We start from the raw sequence: 21,464 nt of genomic DNA on the forward strand, positions 1-21,464 counted from the left end.
TGTTAAGAAATAATATTGATACTGCCATAATGTAATGCTCCCTCATGCAAACGCACAATGAGTTGTGCAACTGACCTTGTGAGAAACATCTAGCTGTAAAATCTGAATAAGGGGAGATTCAACCTCAGCTCTCAGCTGGTTGAAATTTCACAACTAGGAAAATACAAGATAAGGTTGCCTCATCATGATACTACCTTTGCTCTCTCCCTGAAGCATAAGGCATTCTCTGCTTCATAGAACTTCAGATTAGTTGACTTTGCTCCCCGTACTAAGGCAACTTTCATTCTAAAAGAAAATGCTCTTTAATTTGCGGAACCTGCTCAGTGCTGCAACTTTAAGAAAGAGCAGCAAGCAACTGGTGCAACATTTTCGGTAAGTGTATCATTTAGATTTGTCCTTCAGTTAGCAACATTTTGAATCATAAACCTGGAAACTAAAGTAATGAGTTCTGTAGAGAGATCAGTATCTCAGCTAAAGGCCTCCTTCAGCGTTCTTAGAGCTGTTTTGCTCTTTGTTTTCAGGCAGCAGACTGTAATTGCACATGAGACGGGAGGGTTTTTATCCTTTCACTTTTCAGCCCTTCTGGAATCATGTTCCATTCTTTGCAAATGGTTAGCAGCACACACTGAAATATTTGTTTTTTCTTAAATTCAATTAACCTTTGAGTGCTGGAGGTAGCATCATCACGTATCATAAACACCCAATCACATATCTGAATATAATGTAAGGGACTGTAATTTCTACAGACAAGTATTTTGATCAAATATTGAAGGGGAAAATTCTCCTTTCACAGCTTCACGGTGAATTTCAGCTCTAGTGTTCTGCTCTCTCTCCATATAATACATGCATGCAGGAAGAGCATAATACCAGGGTCAAGACTAAGCATGGAGATCTGAGAGCAGCACTTGGATGTAATTGTTTCAACAGTATAGATTGCGCATCTCATGTGGGCCTCTGAAAAATACATCTATGACAATATTTAATTACACCATTTTCAATCCTTGTCACAACTTGAAGAACAAGTTAAAATTAGAGATTTAGGGCTTGAATCTGCATCACTGAGATCTTTAGGTGTTTTGACATTGACTCCAATGGGAACAGGATATAACAAGTTTTAAGTGTTCAAAAACTGTATGCAAGGGTTACATACGCACAGATCCTATTAAACTATAAAAGTCATTTTCACTTGTCTTCTTTCTCCTTTGGACCAGTTTGAAAATGTTTTCTGAACTCTCTGATTTATTCATCCCCGCATGTGAAGGATGCCCTGTAATAGTCCAGCTTTGCATTTGCATTGTTGGTGACTAGCAAAATCTTGCTTTGGTTAGCAAACTTGATATGGAAGTCATTATGGGGAAATAACTACAGTGGCTCTGCTTTCTCAAATGTGGCCACATAACTTAATTGGGCTCTCTATGCTATTTTTACAGACTCACTTTTTTACCATAACTACCCTCTAAATCGGATTATAAGGGAGACTATGTTAACACAACCCTTACTAACTTAAGATATCACCATAAGCTCTGATCAATGCCAGCTAACCAAATGATGGTTTAGAGCTCCAGGAAGTCAACCAGTTATGATAATGATTTAAGGAAATTGCCTCTCTCATTCAAAAAGAAAAAACCTATTTGGCTTATGATTTTTCACATTGATTTTGCTTCCCTGTATACAAACTGCCACTAGTATTTATTTGGTCAGTTATGCCTCATTTGAAAAGACACTGGCAGCCCTGAAAGGAACACTACACATTGCTGAGGACCATAGCTAATAAATCTTGAAGATCAGTTTGGGTCATGCAGAATTTGGCTGAAATTTTTTTAGGGCTGGAAACAATAAAATGTTAGAGACAACTCAGTGAGGGAGAGTGGAGTGACTGAGGAGCAAGAGGTTGCAGAGCCATAGAAGTAGAACTCATGCATGGGCCCCAAATTCTGGTGACATTTAACATTAGGCTTCAGATTTATCTGCTAAAAACCTGGGAGTCAAATATTTGAATATTTCCATTGGCTCCCCAGAGCCATTCAGAAAAAAGCAAACAAACAAACAAAAACCCATGCCATCTCTTTATGTTCCAATCAATTCAGTGACCTGCTCACCCTGCCCTAATCTAAAAAAAGGGAAACAATTAAGAAACAAAGTTTCCTTACAGTATATATCCATAAAAGTTAGAAGCAGAATCACATTTAAGCTGTTATTTAGTCTGCCTTGCTATTTTATTTTTCATGAGATTGTGAGAACTGCCCAATACATATGAAGGCTCAAAGTCAAATCTGCTCTTCAGTGTCCAAATATATGTCAGTGTGTATCTTGTAAAATCAGGTAGAGCACTTGAACATATATGCAAATAAAGGATTTTGCTGGTTATACCATACCTGTATTGATTGCAAGGTGCTTTGCAACTGAGTGCTTTGTGTGATTTTTAGTTGTTTTCTTAGTTATTCAATTTGAAATTTTATTTTATTGCTTTATTTTTATAGTATTTTATTTTTAAGTTTTGCTAGACAAAGGTATAAATAGATCTCAATAGCCCACAGGACCTATCCTTTCAGAAATATCTTGCTAAGAACAACAGAACACATAGATTTAAAAATTAGGATCTACTGGTTTGTTGGGTTAACAAACATTGTGAACTTCAAAGCCAGATTTCCAAAGGGATTTAGGGGTCTAGATATATGGCTAGGCATCTAGTGGGATTTACAAAATCTCCTAACCATGAGAGTTAGGTGCTTTTGTATATTGCACTAGATGAGTAACTACTACTAGAGCTGGCAGGAAAATGGAATTTCCCTCCCAGTGGAAAATTTCCATGTTTTGAAGAAAAAAAATTGTTCCAAGTCAGGGCAAAGTCAAAAAAATCAAAATTATTCTGGAGGAAAATTCTGAAAAATTCCTTTCTGAGAAAACCAGAAATGGGAGCCTTCAGCTTGATCCTCGCTGCCTGACTCCAAGGGTAGCTGCCACTTTGTGTTGCCTGACTCCTCAGAGAGCTGTCTGCTTGCAGAGTTAGGAAGCTCCAGGTGGCAGCTGCCCAGCAGGCTGGGGATCCTGGGCTAGCAGGAAACTAAGCAGGCTAGTTTCTATGGAAAGTTTCAATGGACGTACCACCTTCCCACAGAATGTTTCCACAAAGCAGCATTTTCTGGAGGAAAAGTTCTGTCAGAAAATTTTCAACCAGCTCTACTACACGTCTTTAGGTGCCTGTCTTTGTAAACCTGGCTCAGAGCTACTAAAATACAACTAATAGATGTTTGTTACTAAGCAAATGTAAAATAATTATGGGTGAGGTTTCCAAAAGTGCTCCAGGTTGGCCTTACTCTGCTCCCATGGAAGTCAGTGGGTATTTTACCATTGCTTTCGCACAGTTATACCAATGCTTGTGAAAATTCCATCCTATAATAACCTATCAGTGCCAGATTTAAAAAACAATGTGGGCTACTCTAGGGTGCCCATACATCCTGTTTTGGCTGGGACGGTCCCTTTTTTAAGCCCTGTAAGTTGGCAAGAGCAAATGGGACAAATGCCCCGTTTTGTCCAAAAAGCAGGGTGCAGATGAATATGTGAGGGGATGAGCAGCGATGCCAGCCCCATATAGGGGGAGGTAGGGCTCGAGTGAGCAGCCATGCCAGCCCCAGCCTTGCGCAGAGGGGGCAGACAGGGCTCGCAAGCAGTGACGCCAACCCTGTGCATGAATGGGTGCTTGAGCCATCCCCGTGTGCGGGGAGTAGGGCACTCGGGTGAATGCTCAGGCCAGACCCGTGGAGGTTGGGGGGCGCTCGGGCTAGCCCCACATAGTGTCCCATTTTTCCTTTGGTAAATACGGTCATAAGGCTACTCTTATTCCTTGTCTCTATGCTATACATATCCCCTGAAACAGATGTCACTTTGGGAGGGGGGCGGGGGTGGAAACAATCCAGTCTGATGTTGTAGTTATTTCATATGCAAAACTCCCTGATGTTGTATGTAAATGTGCAGAATGAATGCAGAATCAGGCCCAGATGCTAGTGCACAGTACTAACCACTTCTGACCAGGTAGAAATCTTTTTGAATCTTCTGAATCATTTTAAATAGGAAAGTTTTCAATTGACATTCCTGTGCCAACGTTGGCGGAATCTCTTTTTGTGCTAGATCTTCCACCCGCTGACATCCATGGGTGTTCTGCAATTGACTTCAGTGGGAGCAAGGTTGCAGCATATATCTTTAATGGCTAGAATAGCCTCTTTGGGGATAGTTTTCCTTGCCCCTGGGGATAGGAACCAGGTTAACTTCGCGGTGGATCCAGTGGTGACCCAGCACCTCCCTGCAGCCCACCACCCCTCTGCGTGAGAGCATATAGTGAATCCTGATCGGCTGGGCTTTATGCCACGCAAGACAACTGCCCCACATCCTGCCCCTGCTTGTGCAGCTACTGCATCATTTCCATTGTAAAGAAGCCCCCTGCACCAAAAGAGTTGAGGACAGAATTTACCTGGTGGAGCAAACATTTTTAAAGGGGTCAGTAATAAAACAGTGTTTAGAATGGATATTTTCAGTTATAGGGAGAACTACTGCTTCTTGGGTTGAACATGTGACGGACTGTGAGATCTGTCGTATTTGCACATGAAGATTTAAGAACTGCCGTGACTGTGTGTGGTACCACAACTGTAAGGTCTGGAACCTTGTGTGTGCAGAGTTCCATGTCTTGCCTACGCCAGGAGGATCGTAGAAAAAGAGTCCCACTAGTTTGACATGATGGTAAAGACAGCAGAAGCCTCGAGAGCTTCATATGGCACTGGTGCTCCCATTCAGCTCAACTGCTAGTAGCACTCCTAGGGATTTTTTTGTCTGCAATTCCTGGCCTCAGAGACCTGTCAGCTGGAAGCAGTTTCAACTGAGCATTGGCTTGAGGCTTTACTCAGGAATGGACTGGAGTTGGAAGTATTTGCAAATAAAACCCCACTAACTCCATTCATTTATTATTTTATTCTTCTTGGTGTTTTGACTCTGATCTAATTAAAGTCACTGCAATTAATGAGAAAGACATACTTGGCTTAGGACCTTCTAAGCTTTAGTACTAGTGAAGTGCAAGTTGTGTTATAATAAAGAGGGTTGCAGATATAATCAGTCCCTGTTTAGCAGAGAAAGGGTTAAATTACCTATCAGTCTTCATTATTCGGTTTAAGGTTATAGGAATATTGGCTTTACTCTGCTGTTTGATCAAGTCATGTGCCATGTAAGATAATATGAACTTTGCAGTGTCACTTCTGTGGGAGACTATAAACATTCCATTTCATCTGGTTCTGGAATGAGCCCTCAAACCTACTCCCTTCATCAAATATTATTGAGCAATGAGCTGCTGGTTTCTCTTATTGGCAATATCAGTTTCTGGAAACGAATTTGAAAATTTGTGCATGTGGTTCACAAATCAAACATTATTTATATCCATATGAGCAGTCCTGGGCCAGCACCCCAAAGTTGGGATTGGGAAAAAGAGCACAAGGAGCCATCTTGCCCCAATTCTTTGCACCTCTGTTCAAAACAAGCTACAATGCAGCCTTAAGTGTTTAACCAGACCCTGAGTGGTTTTCTACATTTGGATTTATTTGATTATATAACCCAGATACAAATATTAGAAGTTAGAAGAAACAAAATCAGTTTCATTGATGATAATAAGAGAGATGGTTACAATGGTGATTAATATAGCGAACAACGCAGTGTTGTGGCTGTGTGAGATGAAAAGTCACAAACTAATTACCACATTCCATGAAGGTTATCTCACTGCATCAAATGATGGTAGTGAGAGAGATTTAGCTGGTTGTACATTAGCTTTAGCATGCGCAACAAATTAATACCCAATGACAAACAGCCTGTTTTTGGTGTAGGTCTGGGCAAGCAACTCAAACTAATGTTAATCTGAAAGGTCGTGACCTCCTAACTCTGCAAAATTACACAGCAGAAGAAATAAAGTATTTGCTATGGACGGCATCAGATTTGAAACAAAGAATAAAGGACAAGGGAGAGGTATGTAAAATTTCAATTAAAATCCACTTTGCTTGTTCAGTCACTCAGCTCACCAAATCAAGATTGTCATACAAGATCATGTGAATCAACAACTAAACTGGCTTGTCCTAAACAACCACTTCAACTCTTAATTAGTGTAAATTGTTTACATCAAATGAAGGGCCAGCCAGTAAAAGGCAAAGTGTTGTTCTTTGGATGAAGTAGGGGATTTATGCTGTTCAAAGGTGTGTACCCCTTATCTAATTCCCTGTTATTGGATATTCCCAGTGATTTTCAGTTGGGCTACATGCAGAAGTAAAGGTTTGCAGGAATAGGAGCATTATTCTGCATGTATTGTGGGAGCAAGATAAGAGTCAGAGATCTCTCTCATTTGTTTAAAATAACAAAACAAAAAAATGTAGATGCTTTTTGCCCCTAGAACTTTCTGTTTCTCCCAAACTCTTCCCAATGCTAGTGACTGCTTTGGCGGGGCAGAGGATTAGAACGGATACAATTACTGCTTTTATTATTAGTTTCCTGCAGCCATTAAACTGTGAAGAAAATATTAGATAATGGACAATGAGTGAACAATTTTCCAAATCCCTTTCCATTCTTGTTTTTCAGTATTTGCCTCTGTTGCAAGGAAAATCTTTAGCCATGATTTTTGAGAAAAGAAGTACCCGAACAAGATTATCCACAGAAACAGGTAAATTTAGACAAAACCATGTTATAATAAATACTTTCTCTGCGGAGTACATTTGTCCATATCATGAAACCATTACTTAATCATGTAGTTAGCAGTTTCTAATTAGAAGACATCTGAGGTTGGCGAGCAGCAAGGATGAAACTCAAGTCTGAGGAGAATGATAGTTTACTGGACAGTATGAGCAGTGTCTTGTTCCGTTATGCCTCATTAATACTACAGGAACATCTCTTTGTTCACTAAAATCTCCCAGGGTCAACTCTAAACAAGTTAGAACTGAAATAAAACAACAGGAAGCAGAAGGTTTTCGTGATATAAGCTTCATGCCATATTAGCTAGCTGTACGCTTGCCCTGCACTCATTTTAGAAATAAAACCAATTTAACCCGGCACAGGCTGTCATAACTAACATCTTTCTAATTTATTATGCATAACTGTTGTCAGTCTCAAGGCTTGTCTACATGGAAATTTAGTGTGCGGTAAGCCAGGATGTGAACACAAGCCTGTTACGTATTAAGTCACCATGTAGACCCTGCTACTGTGCACTACAAGTTCCGTAGTGTGCTTTGACATACTGTTGTTTGACACAGTGGTATGCCAGAGCATGATATGGACTTTTTAGTGAGTGGCAGCAAGATCCCTACAACTAGAAAGCTAGTGCACTGTCCATTCACACACTGGTTTGCTGCACCCTCAGGCTTCATGTAGACAAGCCCTCAGAGCATGGGTTTAGACTGAGAATCATAGCAACATCTTGATTTAAATTAGAGAAAAAAGAAAAACCCCATGACTACCTCTAGAGAAACAAAACTTGATGGGATGGAGGAACAGGGATACTGGCCTAATAATACTAGGCACTGTAGACGTGGATGCTAAAAGAATAAACACATACATAACTACTCATGTTCTTAGCAGAGGCTTACGTGTTTGCAGGATTGGGCCCATAATGTTTTTGCACAGACCTAACTATTCTAACGTTGCATCCAAGAAATCATTTAGGTTTGGTGTTCTCTTTATGGAGACATTTATACCCACCAGGTGAGGAAATCTTTGCTCCCACATTTACCCTGAAGTAAACTGTACTGGGCCCAACCTCCCTCAAGTAGAATTGTCCCATGTAAGGGACAGGTTAACTTTGTAAGGCCTCTCTCACTGAGGTTCATCCAGATTTCTCTGTAAGAAGGAAGAGAGAACATAGGAAGAAGGGGAGGAAGGAGCAGACTATTCTGCTCTCAAGTCTGAAGATTCCCCCAATATACATATGAATCTTAAGCAATTTGAGGCACCACAGGTGTCTGCATGGAGGTCCTGTGTCTTCCTGCTGACTCCATGCCCCTCTCTACTCCTTCTTCCAAATCACGATCAGCATAGCTTCAGAGGGGTTTCAACTAGGGTGACCAGACAGCAAGTGTGAAAAATCGGGACAGGGGGTGAGGGGTAATAGGCGCCTATATAAGAAAAAGCCCCAAATATCGGGACTGTCCCTATTGGTCACCCTAGTTTTAACCCCAGACCAATGTACCCACAACTCCCTTTAAGGTCAGCCTTCCCCCTTATACATCAGATCTCATAGAGCCACCTAGTGTCAGTTTCCTGCACTTGTGCACCAGGCATGTGTCAGACTGTTCCCTGCACCCCCTCCTCTGTCTAGGACAGATACAGACATCATGTTGCCCTTTGCTTCTAAGATCTGACTTCCACAGCAGATTCATGTATTCCCCCTCCCTCCACCTCCATGGTAATTCTGTACATCCCAGCTGCTATTTAAGATGAAATGGCAGCTTCCTCCGCAATCAGAACAAATGCCTCACACTGCTTTGTTGTGAAATAAATTCATTTCCTACCAATTTTCTAAAGTGTAAGTGAGGCCTACACTGGTTATTTGCAAGACTTCAGAGGCACACATTATCTCTAATGGCATTTCTCAGGCACAAATCACCCTGAGGTCTTGAAAAAGGTCACGTGTGGGCCAAGGCTTTGATAATCTGTCCTTGTGAATTTGCGTAAGCAAACATTACAACACTCCATTAAGCTGGTGGACAATTGAGCTGGAAATGACTGTATTTCACTATTGCACAGTGCAATATCTAAGAGTGTGTTAACATTGTGGAAATGTTAAAAAAAAAGAAAAAAAGAGAGAGAGAGATCCTGCCATTCTCATATCTGTAAAGAACTCAATTCTTAAAAAAATAAATACATGTTAATTTGCAATGCTATATGAGAGCATATTTTACATTTATAGTTCTTCCAACGTGTATTATTTCTAATTCATTATTCTGATAGGATTTGAAATGTAATGGAGAAATGGTGTTCTTTTGAACAAATACAATCTTGATGTTAATTTGATACACTCAAGATTTCTAGTACACGTATTATTTTAGCAGCTTATTAACATTAAAACTATTAGTGTAAATTAAGACTCGTCAATAACTTTCAGTGTTTGTAAAATAAACCCGTTTTTTCAGAACCTACCAAATGTATTGCTATCACTTCCTATTACAGTGGGAAAGGTCATCTGTTTGCAGTTACAGTCCCATACTCATTCTATGTACACATACACATAGTCCTTGTATGTTGAAAAAAGTGCAGTCCACATGGTTATATATTGGCTGTAAAATAAAGCTTCCTCTCTGTCATGGTATAAAGGTGAATGCCATTCTATGTTTCCATTATATCTGGCATAAATCATGCCGCCTCTCAGTCATGTCTTGCCGCTCCGATTGTAACTGCACTTAAATATCAGTGAACTGACTGGTAGTAAATCAGGCCATTCTACAGACACTGAAATATGGACAATATGCTGCAAGTTTGAAATAAGGGAGGGACACACAACTAATACTCAACGTTGAGGGCAACTTCAGATATATTCTTTCATGTCATGAGACCCAGGGCCTGATTCCTCTATAGTGGAATACCACTATCAACTACAAAGGAGTTACTCCCAATTCACACCAGTGTGAAAGAAAAGTGAGGTCCATAATGGTATAAACACACCATGTACTTATATTCACACAAAATTACATCATTTTACATCATCCTAAAGAATGAGTGAAACATATCCGGGAATACACTACCTGGCATTTAGAGTGCCCAGTAGTGGATACTGTCTGAACTGGCTATACTACTAAGGCAGATTACTTTGGTACCTTGTTATCCTCTTCCAAAGCTATCCTTAAAAATATTCATTAGGTTTCAGACTTCAGCCTAATTTAGTGAATGTTCCTCTAATTCAGTGGTTCTCAACTGTGGTCCACCTCTTGTTCAGGGAAAGCCCCTGGCGCACCGGGCCGGTTTGTTTACCTGCCATGTCCACAGGTTCGGCCGATGGTGGCTCCCACTGGCCATGGTTCACCGCTCCAGGCCAATGGGGGCTGCAGGAAGGGCAGCCACCACATCCCTCGGCCCGTGCCACTTCCCACAGCCCCCTTTGGCCTGGAGTGGCGAACCGCGGCCAGTGGGAGCCACCATCGGCCGAATCTGTGGACGCGGCAGGTAAACAAACCAGCCTGGCGCACCAGAGCTTTTCCCTGAACAAGTGATGGACCACAGTTGAGAACCACTGCCCTAATTGCCGCTAAGTAGAGCTTTTAATTTTAAATCTTTAAAATGCATTTTCTACACTACATGCCAAATTCTGTCAGGCAGTGCCAGCCAACTTACAGCAGAAGTGGAAGAGCAATGAGGAAATTGGCCACTCAAAGAGATTATTCCTCAGGGCCTCCATGATAGAACCAAGCTGTCGAGGTGTGTGGGTGAGGATCTCAGCCCATGACTCTACAAAGATAGGCGTGCACAACTCTCTGCACCAATTATTCATAATCTTAGTAGAAATGGATTGTATAGGTGAATTCTATATATAAGGCAACAAAAACAACCACTGTTTTTGAAGTCTATTTGCACCAGGCTGAGGAGTATTCAAACCTTTTCCACCACACTTCATGGAATGTGCTCCATGGATGTCCAGCCTTGACATCTCATTTTGTAACAAGCCCCCAGATAACTTTTTATAGGAGATTGTAACCGGGTGGTCATTTTACTGAGTGCTCCCTCATAGGTAGGGGTCACTTTGCAGGCACGCTACTCTGTAAGCCCCCTTTCACAGGCCCCTTAAGAACACCACATAATATCTCTTTTGGTTAACCACCCAGGGCTGGTTTAATCACAGAAATGGTTCAAGCAATCCTCAAAATCCCCCAGATAAAGTCCATAACCATAACACAAAAGTCAATACAGTATTCACCCTTGTTCTTTTGCTACACACAGAACTCTTCCTCTGTCCCAGTCTACTCCACCCAGAGCTGTCAATCCCCATCTTTCTGACTGGAGTTCAGCCCTCTGGCCATGGCTTCATTCTTCTGTCAGCTCTAGCCTGTACCTTCCAAACCCCCGGTATCAATCCAGTACTTTCCTACAAGGACCTTTCTTATTTCATGAACTTTCTCCCCTTCACTCCATCCACCTGCTGCCCTTTATAGGAAACTACCTGATTCCATAAAGGGCTGCATCTTTAGTAATGAGGGTTGGGTAGCCCATGGCCTTCCAGCCCTTTAAGGGGTAAGCCACACTGCTAGATGTTGAGTGATTTTAAGGAGAGGGATTTTCCTACAGGGACACGTTCTGCTCTGAGTTATGCGCCATGAAATCTCACTGAAGTGTATATTTTACAAAAGGCACATGTTGCTCTATGGACATATGCTTTGCCTCCTACACACACCTCTTTGTTTCCTTTTTAAAACTGGCCACAGTGAGAAGCATGTGCATGGCTTCATTACCTGTCTCTGCTTTCCAGCATGAGCTCGGGTCCTCACGATAGTTGTTTCATTTTAGCTACTAATATTCACCCCAAGATCAATCATTTATAAAGAACAATAGTTGTGGTGTTATTCTTTTAATATTTAATATGCTTGCAAAAGCACATGTGAAAAGCTGTAGTAATGGAAATGCCTGCAGTGCTATCTGCTGGTGAGAACAAAGCTGATCTACTTTAAACTTCCTTGAGGTTTAACAAAGCTACAGTTGCCCAGCACCTTTTGGATCACAGCTTCCCAGACAAAAGATTCTAAACTCTCCTATAGTTTATGTGGTCCTCTCTTCACACCAAATGAAAAACGACGTCAGCTTATTTCCAGAAAATGCTGTGTTTAAACTACTCCTACTTAGCGTATGTGCAATGTGCCTCAGGTGGCACATGACCAGGATTCATCACCAAATTTGGTCCACTGGGTTGGATCCTTAGCTTCCCCTGCCCAGCCTAGGTACTGAGCAGGAGCGTGACATGAACACTGATTCATGCTCCCCTTTAAACTACTGAAGATGTGTTTTCTGCTCCAGAGGATAGCAAATTACCATGACAATGCTGACCTGCCTGTGGGATGCTATGATGATACTAGGGTTTGTTTGGTTACTTCCTATAATCAAAATGGGAGATGGGAAGACCTGCTAGATCACCCAGTCCATTCTCCTGCCAGGGAAGAACTGTTCTCTAGTGCAGTGGTTCTCAAACTAGGGCCACCACTTATTCAGGGAAAGCCCCTGGAGGGCCGGGACGGTTTGTTTACTTGCCGCGTCCACAGGTTCTGCTGATCGCGGCTCCCACTGGCCGCGGTTCACTGCTCCAGGCCAATGGGGGCTGTGGGAAGTGGCACAGGCCAAGGGACGTGCTGGCCGCCCTTTCTGCAGCCCCCATTGGCTTGGAGCAGCGAACCGCGGCCAGTGGGAGCCGCAATCGGCCGAACCTGTGGACGTGGCAGGTAAACAAACCATCCCAGCCCGCCAGGGGCTTTCCCTGAACAAGTGGCAGCCCTAGTTTGAGAACCACTGCTCTAGTGGATGAAATTTACCCCAGTGCAGAGGGAGCCTCACAAGGCCACTTAAGCCCAGTTTAAACCCTTAGGCCCAGACCTTCAGTTGCACCAGAGCTAGTCACTGCATCTGAGCAGCTGGGGCACAAATATGGCTTTAAACCAGCCTTGTGCTCCCTCAAGCGTATCATTTAGAACATTGTCAGAGTGGTGCTAAATTATACCCATGTGCAACAGCCCTCATGGCAACACTCCAGCCAGGCCTCCCCCACCCAGACTGTGCCCAACATGCCCTCTACGCTGAGGCTGGGAAGGCAGGTGGCATAGGGCTATTTCCCCTTATGTTGGGATAATTCTCAACCAACTCTTTAAGATAGCTGTTATCGCACACTGGAGCAGTGAAAAGCAGGCAGAACAGAGGCCAGGATCTGGCCCGTAAGGTAAAATTCACATCAGCGCAGAGCCCCAGTACTTGGGAGAGCTCAGTGGTTTGAGCATTGGTCTGCTAAACCCAGGGTTGTGAGTTCAGTCCTTGAGGCGGCCATTTAGGGATTTGGGGCAAAAATTGCGGATTGGTCCTGCTTCAAGCAGGGGGTTGGACTAGATGACCTCCTGAGGTCCCTTCCAACCCTAACCTTCTATGATTCTACTTAAGTCCCACTTAAAATGGTGCATAGGGCTTGTGCCTGCACAGGAGTGAATTTCATCCATAGGGCCTGGTCCTAATCTCCTTAAACTAGATTTACACAAATATGTACCTTCACTCAGATCAGTGGCTATAAATTAGTGTGAGAAAAGAATAACCCAGCCCTTAATGTGGGGATTCAGTGATATTACCATGCATGAACTTGCATGGATTTTGCCTTGAACATAGGTTTGAAGTGGTGTCTAAAGGCCTTTTGGAGGGCTGTCTGAACTTGAATTGATTTCACCCTAGTGCGTATTTACCATTGTTTTGTGAAGTCTGGCATTAAATGTCCCAAACAAGGGGGTGCCTTCCTTACTGCTGTTGTTGTTGCAAATACCTGTTCTCTAGGATTTATTTTTAAATCTCAAATTGTAACCATTCAGATTGTGTTTTGTTTTTAATCTTTGCAGGGTTTGCTCTCCTTGGGGGACATCCTTGTTTCCTTACAACCCAGGATATACATTTGGGCATTAACGAGAGTCTCACAGATACAGCACGGTTGGTAAAATATCATGGGATTGTTTTACATATGTGAAAGTGCTAGATCTGGCTGAAATTGGTGAGAAAATGTTGTGAAATAAACACACCAGGTTGCCAATAACTTTTTGCATGATTTTAGACTCCCTAAGTATTATTTTCCATGAAATTTCAAAGGCACCCAAAATTCTCCACATTTTTGCAGTTTGCAAAAAATTCACTTGTCACCTTTTTGCATTTTTTCCATCCAGTGGGGGTGAATTGAGCCCTTGGATTCCCCCCCCCCCAGCCCATTCTACAGGAAGTTGACCAGAGTTTTTAAAACCACAGAAGTGGGAGGCTATTTCTTGCAGATGCTGTCACTTTGCCTCGCTCCCCATTAAGCCTTTATTAATGACTCATACAACCTGGAGTATTGTGCTGCTTTCTAAGAAGCCCCTCTGTAGTTTAAGATTAATGTGTCAGGGCTCAGATGCTCCAAGGTTAGTACCTTTCGAAAGGTCCTTTCTGCTCCGTCGAAAGACACACAACCTCAGGCTTGTCAAGCTCAGTTCAAGAAACATAATCAGCAAGCCGTGGTTTTCTCTCTCCTGCTGACTGTGTTCTTTGCAGTTGTTAGCTGGAGTGATGGTTTCTCAATACTGCATTGCTTTTCCCTTTGCAATGAAATCCAAGGAAAACATAGAAAAAGACCAAGCTTTTGGACATTTTAGAGTGTCCTTTTCCACCTTCATCAGTTGAAGGAGAGTGGATATGGGGCAGTGATGATAGAAAGGCAGGCTTGCAGTCTCTTCAGACTGGATATTGAAGACACCAGAATATGCATTAATTGTAATTCATGTTAACATGTTTTACTTAAAGCACCACCCAATGGCTTGCTTTGGTATCTATACGTGTAGGTTTCTAACACCCATTGAATGATGGGAGCTGCAGAGAGAGGCAGCCTAAGCTGTCAGGGAGGCACAGTACAGTCTCAGGTTCCATCTCTGGGTTGTTCCTTTGTTCAGTCCTACTTCATCTCCCTTCTGTTTGAATTCAAATGCTACAATGGGATTCAACCTCATTTTCCCAAAGTGACTTTCTTTCTACACCTAAGAACGTTGCCTCAAATGAAGCTGCTAGAGCAGCTATTGTTATATCCAGGTACGCCATCCAAACTCACCAGACCACATTCATCGCTGGTGTAACTCCAGGGACATTAGGGACAGGGAAGTATTACAACAGAAGGGGGACAGCTTCCCCTGCTCTATTAAAGGCAGAGGGAGAGCTCCTCCCCCAGCTCGAGAGAGCACTGTTCTCCCAGCCCCTTCCTGCCTGCTGGTTTCTCACTGGCTAGCAGTAAAGTGAGAACACACCATTTAAGAGGGTTTGAAAAGCAAGCAGCAGGAAATTGTTGACAGGCTTGAGAGAGGGAAAGGGGATCAAATGGACACAAAAATCACAGTGGCAGTTGGGAGATATTTGCCAAAGCTGGAACGTGAAGACCACATTTGATCAAGGCAAAGGTTAGGGGATTTAAAGAGCGACTGGATGTGGTCAGAGCAAAGGTGCAGCTGCACTTTGGATGGAATGAGGGGAGGGTCCATGATGCCAGAGAAGAAAAGTTGCAGTAATTCAAGTGAGAATTGTTTTTTTGTTTTTTTTTTTTTTTGCTTAAGGAATGGATGGATTTTGGAGAAGGGCAGGATGTGGTGGCAGCTTGAAGGTAGGGGGTCAAAGGAAAGAGGGAAGTGGAGGGTGGCCTCCAGCCTGCAAAGCAAACTGACAGGGAGGGTAGGAAGTTGCCAAAGGTGACAGAGGGAGGAAGAGAGGATAGTTTAGCAGGGAAGATGAGGAGTTTAGACTTTGCTGTTAGCAACTGGTTCCAGGGACAGGGGAAAAAGGGTGAGACTTACCAGGGAGAGTACCCCCCACCACTTAAAAGAAAGCCATCCCCAGGCAATGCCGCACAGAAAAAGCACAGACACTGTATTTAGTTTGGAGGCTGTTGGTCATTTACTGACCTGGCAGGCAAGCTGCTCGACTTAACAAAGACGTTCTGATCGATACAGTGGGCCTGCTCCTGCTCTGAATAAAGTCAATAGCAAAATCCTTTTTGACTTCCCCAGGAGCAGGACTGATCCATTCACACAAAGAACAAATGAAGCATTGTGAGTGACCTCCCTAGCATTATTAGCATATAGGTAGATACCAATATAGAAGCCTGGTTCAAGGAGCATGAAAATAAACAGACAATAAAAAACAAGGAATACTGGAGTTTTAACAAGTCTGGAGAGTATTTCAAATAATTACAGCTTCATACCTAGGGCTCTAAAGGCTTAGAAATAGTGGAGGCTGAAGCTTAATGTAAAGGGGAATAGAGGGCTGTAAAAGGCCCACAGGTTTTATTATAGTTGAAATACAGCCTCGTTGCAGGTCAGCGTTTGTCAATGTTTCCACTGAGAACACGTTTTAGTGACTTATAATTTGGCCATAACAGAGCTCCTCTGTGCTACGTAATAGCTCTTAAAGACATACACTTACACAATAACAGAGTTCTAGCCTATGAAGGGTCTTTAACATTTTCACTGTTGCTTAGTATGTCCAGCCCCTCAGGAAAATGGAAACGCTGCCAGCATTCCGTGTACCTGCCATGCCATATTGTTCTACTGTGACATCAGTACGGGTCACCACACATTACGACAGCACAGGTGCTGAGCTGCAGCACTGGCACTGAAGCAATCAGTTGTTAACCTTGAGAGTCCACTGAGATGAGCAGGAGTCAATTCCTACATTTGTAAGGGATAGGCTTGCACCCTTCACCTGCCCACCACTATATGCCCCGAAGCCATTTTAACAACCCCACTAGTGGCTTGGTAGCGTTGAATTAGAAGATTAAACCATTTATTCAAGAACCGTTTTTAGGGTTATACATTTTGGATAGAAACACTTCCCTGTCTCCTTGAATCTTTGGGCGCTGTTCCATGAGTCTGCGCTATTGCCACACCCAGTGCTCCCGAATCTCGAAATTAGCTTTAAAATTACAAGACTTTCAAAAAAATAACCAGGGAGTTATTTTTCTTTGCCTTTTGGTTTTTGAGGCTTTAAGGTGCACTTGGGTCATATTTTCAAGCTTTCCTCCACACCCATCAGGGCTAGCAATTGTTTTTAAATTAAAGTTGAGAGTCATACATAATCACATGTCTGCAGGACCTGGGGGCCTTATGAAAAACACCAGACATCGCAAAACTCCCAAATATCATAAGCATTACATTGAGTTAGTATCAACATAGAAATCTTGGTAACTTTCCCAGATACAGGGTAACCACTGGTAATCAGCCCCAGGGTGCAGGGCCTTGCCCCTCCGATTGTCTTCAGAAACTCACAGACACCCTCATGGGCTCCAGCTTCTCTCAAGATCACTCTGATTTAGTCCAGGTCTCCCTTTCTGGGCAAACCCAGCTATAGGCTATTTCTTTCAAATTAGCTTCAGCCCGATTCAGCCATGGGTGAGCCTGGTTTCCTCTCAGGCCAGCTCCAGCTTCCTAGTGACTTCAGTCTGGTCTAGATTCTAACAGGACCTTCAGTTCTCAGTTGGACTTTCTAGTAGCATAACAAAGGTATGTGTGACACAGTAATGCTGGTAAGAGACTGGCCTTTATTTCCTGGCTCCAGTTCTGTGACATGAGTCAGGGTTACAAAAGGTGATACCTTAATCATAAGGCATGTGGTCAGTATTCACTGATTCCAGTATTCACTGCAGTGGCTACCTTTTCAACAGGTGAGGCAAGAAATCTAGCATTAGGCCATGTTATGGCTGAGTTCCCTGTAGCTACCATACATTGAAAGGGATCTATCTTCTTGAAGCTCTTTATCAGTCATATGATGACGAGTTTGGATAAAACTACATTTTTCCCAAACACGCATCCAAGGTAGATTAAACAAAAGTCATACCTTTATAACGTGTTAGCTAGAAAAAAATAATGGCACAAACAGCAACCTTACAGGTTATTCTGTTCAGTTCTTCCTCTTTACCTGTATAGGTGGCATCAACAATTTAATCTGCAAAGACACTTCAGTAAAGAGAATTAACTCCCTTAATGGGAATCTTATCTGAATAAAGAATGTTTGACTTCAGTTGTAACAACAATATAATTGACTTCAATGGGAGACTTGCCCATGTAAGGACTCTGACACTGGGACCTATCTTTCCAGAGGAGATGTAAGAATCCATCATGGCAGGTCAGCAATCCACCAATTGTAAGAGCATTCCTGTGACATTTTAGGGTTCAATCAAGACCAGTAAGGGATTGTGTCACCACCTGCCCTGCAACTCTGGGTGCCTTAAATGCTATGCTGCTGGAGTGTCCAGCCCTAACGCCTGCAGGTAACACCCTGGCTCCCACTGCTCAGTTACTTTTTGCAGAGTGACCCCAACACCCTCCCAGTCCCAGATTTCCCTAGAAACATCTTCCCTGCAGTGTCCAGCCCTCTCACCGAACCCTTGCAGAAGTTATTAAGTTTGTTCCTCCTTTAAAGAGACATTACACTGCAGCCTCTTAATTTAACTTGGGTTAACACACCCTGCACTGAATTGGTTTATAGTAAAAGTAAAACAAGTTTAAGAAAAGGACATAGGTTTAAGTGATACCAAGTATAAGGAATAAAGATAGAAAGGTTACATGCAAACAAAAATAAAAATATGCTTCTATGACTAAAACCTGATTTAACTAATTAGACTCTCTTGTTCAAAGAAGTGTTTCTCATGAAGTCTCTTTTCCAGTATAGCTGGCCAGAACCCTTCACAGATCTCAGAGTCCTCAGTTCCTTTGTCTCTTCAGGTGAAAGATACCAGAATGGTTTTTTCTCTCTCCTTATATCCTCCCAAAGTTCATTGAGTCTACTTCAAGAGCCAGGAAGCCTTGCTGGGAACTCAGCTTGCTGTGTCCACCAGGGAGCTGAGACCATGTTCACTTTTGCAGTCTGCTGCCCCTATTGTGATAGTTGTGATAGGCTGTCTCCCCAGCTTGATGGCTTTGTTTACCTCTTATGTAAATATAGCATCATTGTCTCTGACAGACAACCAGGCTGGACAGACAAGCAAATACACATTCCCTTTTTTAGGGCAGACTAGGCCTATGTACTGCTTGCCAAACACATTTAAAGAATCTAATTCTAGTGCATATTTATAACTGTTTGTACATATCCTGTACATACACCTCACAATGATTTTCCGGACCAGTGTGAAACCAGTTTGTGTATGATACCTTACACGACACTTTTTAGGTCCAGATCATGACAACTGTGGAAGGTGCAGTGAGTGTGCCAGGCCTGACAAGAATTGCTGACAGAGTAATGAACCACCAATAGCCTTTGTGTCACAGTTCCATACCCTTCTGTTCACAGTTTTGCCTTTTTGGTTTTAAGATGCTACGAGAAAACATTAGAACATACAAAATACTTCAAAATCATTATACTTGAGTGCCTGATTACTTCCACAAAAGCACAGAATTGCAAAGCTAAGCCTCTGATTTCATGCTAGATTCACCTAAGAATATCCATATGATATAGAAAATGCAGTGCTCTCATTCCATACTCCTCTGTGAACCCCCACTTCCAAGGCACAACACCATGAGCTGTAGCTAGAGTGCCAGTGATGTATGCTAAATATCTTTATCCCTGTAGTTTAATTTAGAACTCTGATGCCACTTTAATAGTGTTACTGTGTGGGTCACAAAATAGATTTATATAGGTTACACATTAGGATGGTACTGTTGTTCTTTACATCTTTCTGAGTTATTGAATCCCTGTCATTTTATATTGTCAAACAATCGCCTCTATTACCTGCACATTTATTAATGTTGCATCATTAGTTCTGCTTTAGTGACAATCAAAAATGAAATAGAAAATCATTGAATGGGATTGCGTGTGGAGCAATAATTTCCTTTTACTTCTTACAGCTTGTTAAATGCCTGCATTTTAGTGGATTATTCAGACATCGTATATTATTCAGGCAACTGCAAAAAAATTATTCATTACCACCACTTATTAATATTTATACATTGCACATTGAAGAATAAAGCAGCAATATATTTATGATGTTTGACTTGGATATCTTTTGCTTTACCGTAGGGTGCTGTCTAGCATGACAAATGCAGTCTTGGCCCGAGTTTATAAACAATCTGATCTGGACCTGTTGGCGAAAGAAGCCACAATCCCAATAGTCAATGGTCTGTCTGATTCATACCATCCTATCCAGATTTTAGCTGATTACCTTACACTGCAGGTAATAATACCCTTCTCTTGATAAGAACACAGCTTTTAGAAAACTAATCAGTCTTGCTAAATATTGGGAAAAGTCCTATTCCAAGCAGTTTATCCTTAGATATTTTGAGATGGAACTGATATGTCATTTGGAATATGTGTTGGTTATAGAGGCCCCAATCGGACAATATACTTTAAGCAATTGAATAATCCCATCAATTTATGTGGGAATGAAGTTAAGTTTATAATTAAATTACTTGCTGGACTGAGCCCAGGATGTAAAAAAATGTGGAGGGTGCTTTACAGATTAGGATAACTGTGAGCTCCTGTCCCCATTGAAATCAGTGAGAGATTTACCATGGAGCCAGCATTTCATTCTGAAGTCCTTGCCGTAACCTGTTTATAGTTGAGACTGAGACCTTGTCTTCTGTTAGAAAGATGCACTGGGTCAACTAGATTGATTAAATCAATCTAGTTAAACTAGTGTAAGTCCCTAATGAGGATACATTAAACCTTGCTTACATTGAGAAGGAATGAATTAGGATCACATTTTGTTGTTCTGATTTTAATATAGTATTTTATGTGATAACTATGTAAAATTGTACACATACAGGGCCAGATCCTCAGCCAATGCAAATCAACATAGTTTTACTGAAGTTAATAGAGCTATGCCAATTTACAACCAGTTGAAGAACTGGCTTATAAAAATTCATCAGTACATTGTAGGGATGGATGAAAATTTTGGCAAATGCTTCCTTACTTTCTGAATGAATAGAAACTACTTTGTATGGATGTGGTTAAAGGGGGATATGACAGAGGTCTATAAAATCATGATGGGTGTGGAGAAAGTAAATAAGGAAGTGTTAGTTACTCCTTCTCATAACACAAGAACTAGGGGTCACCAAATTAAATTAATAGGCAGCAGGTTTAAAACAAAGAAAAGGAAGTATTTCTTCACACAATGCACAGTCAACCTGTGGAACGCCTTGCCAAAGGATGTTGTGAAGGCCAAGACTATAACAATGTTCAAAAAAGAACTAGATAAGTTCAAGGAGGATAGGTCCATGAGTGGTTTTAGCCAGCATGGGCAGGGATGGTGTCCATAGCCTCTGTTTGCCAGAAGCTGGGAATGGGTGACAGGGGATGGATCACTTGATGAGTACCTGTTCTGTTCATTCCCTCGGGGGCACCTGGCATTGGCCACTGTTAGAAGACAGGATACTGGGCTAGATGGAGCTTTGGTCTGACCCAATACGGCCGTTCTTATCCATTTCCTAGATCATTCAGTCATGTCTCAGCCTGTGAAGGCCCAAATGTAGGAGAGTATATGGCTAAGAACCAGAATGAGGGGGAGAGAAAATTATTCATGCAGGAAACTTTACATGCTGTCGGGCTCGTTCCTTTAGTGCAGTGATACTCAGACCTCAGTGGTTCAGGAGCCAAATTAGCAATCAACATTACCCAAAGAGCCCCAGTAGTGTGAATTCATTGTTTCATTTACTATAGTACTATGTATTCATATTTAAACAGTATGACAGGAAATATTTCATTTTTATATAGATATATATTCTTCT

At 42.0% G+C, this 21,464-nt stretch overlaps 1 protein-coding gene across 1 annotated transcript in view; it reads left to right on the forward strand.

The window, feature by feature from the left end:
• Positions 1-213: 213 nt before the first annotated feature.
• Positions 214-21,464, forward strand: part of OTC (ornithine transcarbamylase) — a 38,227-nt gene continuing 16,976 nt past the window's right edge. Inside the window, exons 1-5 of the mRNA XM_084612933.1 lie at positions 214-372; positions 5,862-6,000; positions 6,604-6,685; positions 13,581-13,668; positions 19,759-19,912. Of these exons, the coding sequence (XP_084469059.1) occupies positions 296-372; positions 5,862-6,000; positions 6,604-6,685; positions 13,581-13,668; positions 19,759-19,912 (540 nt within the window). The 5' untranslated portion in view covers positions 214-295. The remainder of the gene's footprint in view (positions 373-5,861; positions 6,001-6,603; positions 6,686-13,580; positions 13,669-19,758; positions 19,913-21,464) is intronic.

This window comes from Lepidochelys olivacea, assembly GCF_965140295.1.
Source record: "Lepidochelys olivacea isolate rLepOli2 genome assembly, chromosome: 1".
NCBI classification, from domain to species: domain Eukaryota; kingdom Metazoa; phylum Chordata; order Testudines; family Cheloniidae; genus Lepidochelys; species Lepidochelys olivacea.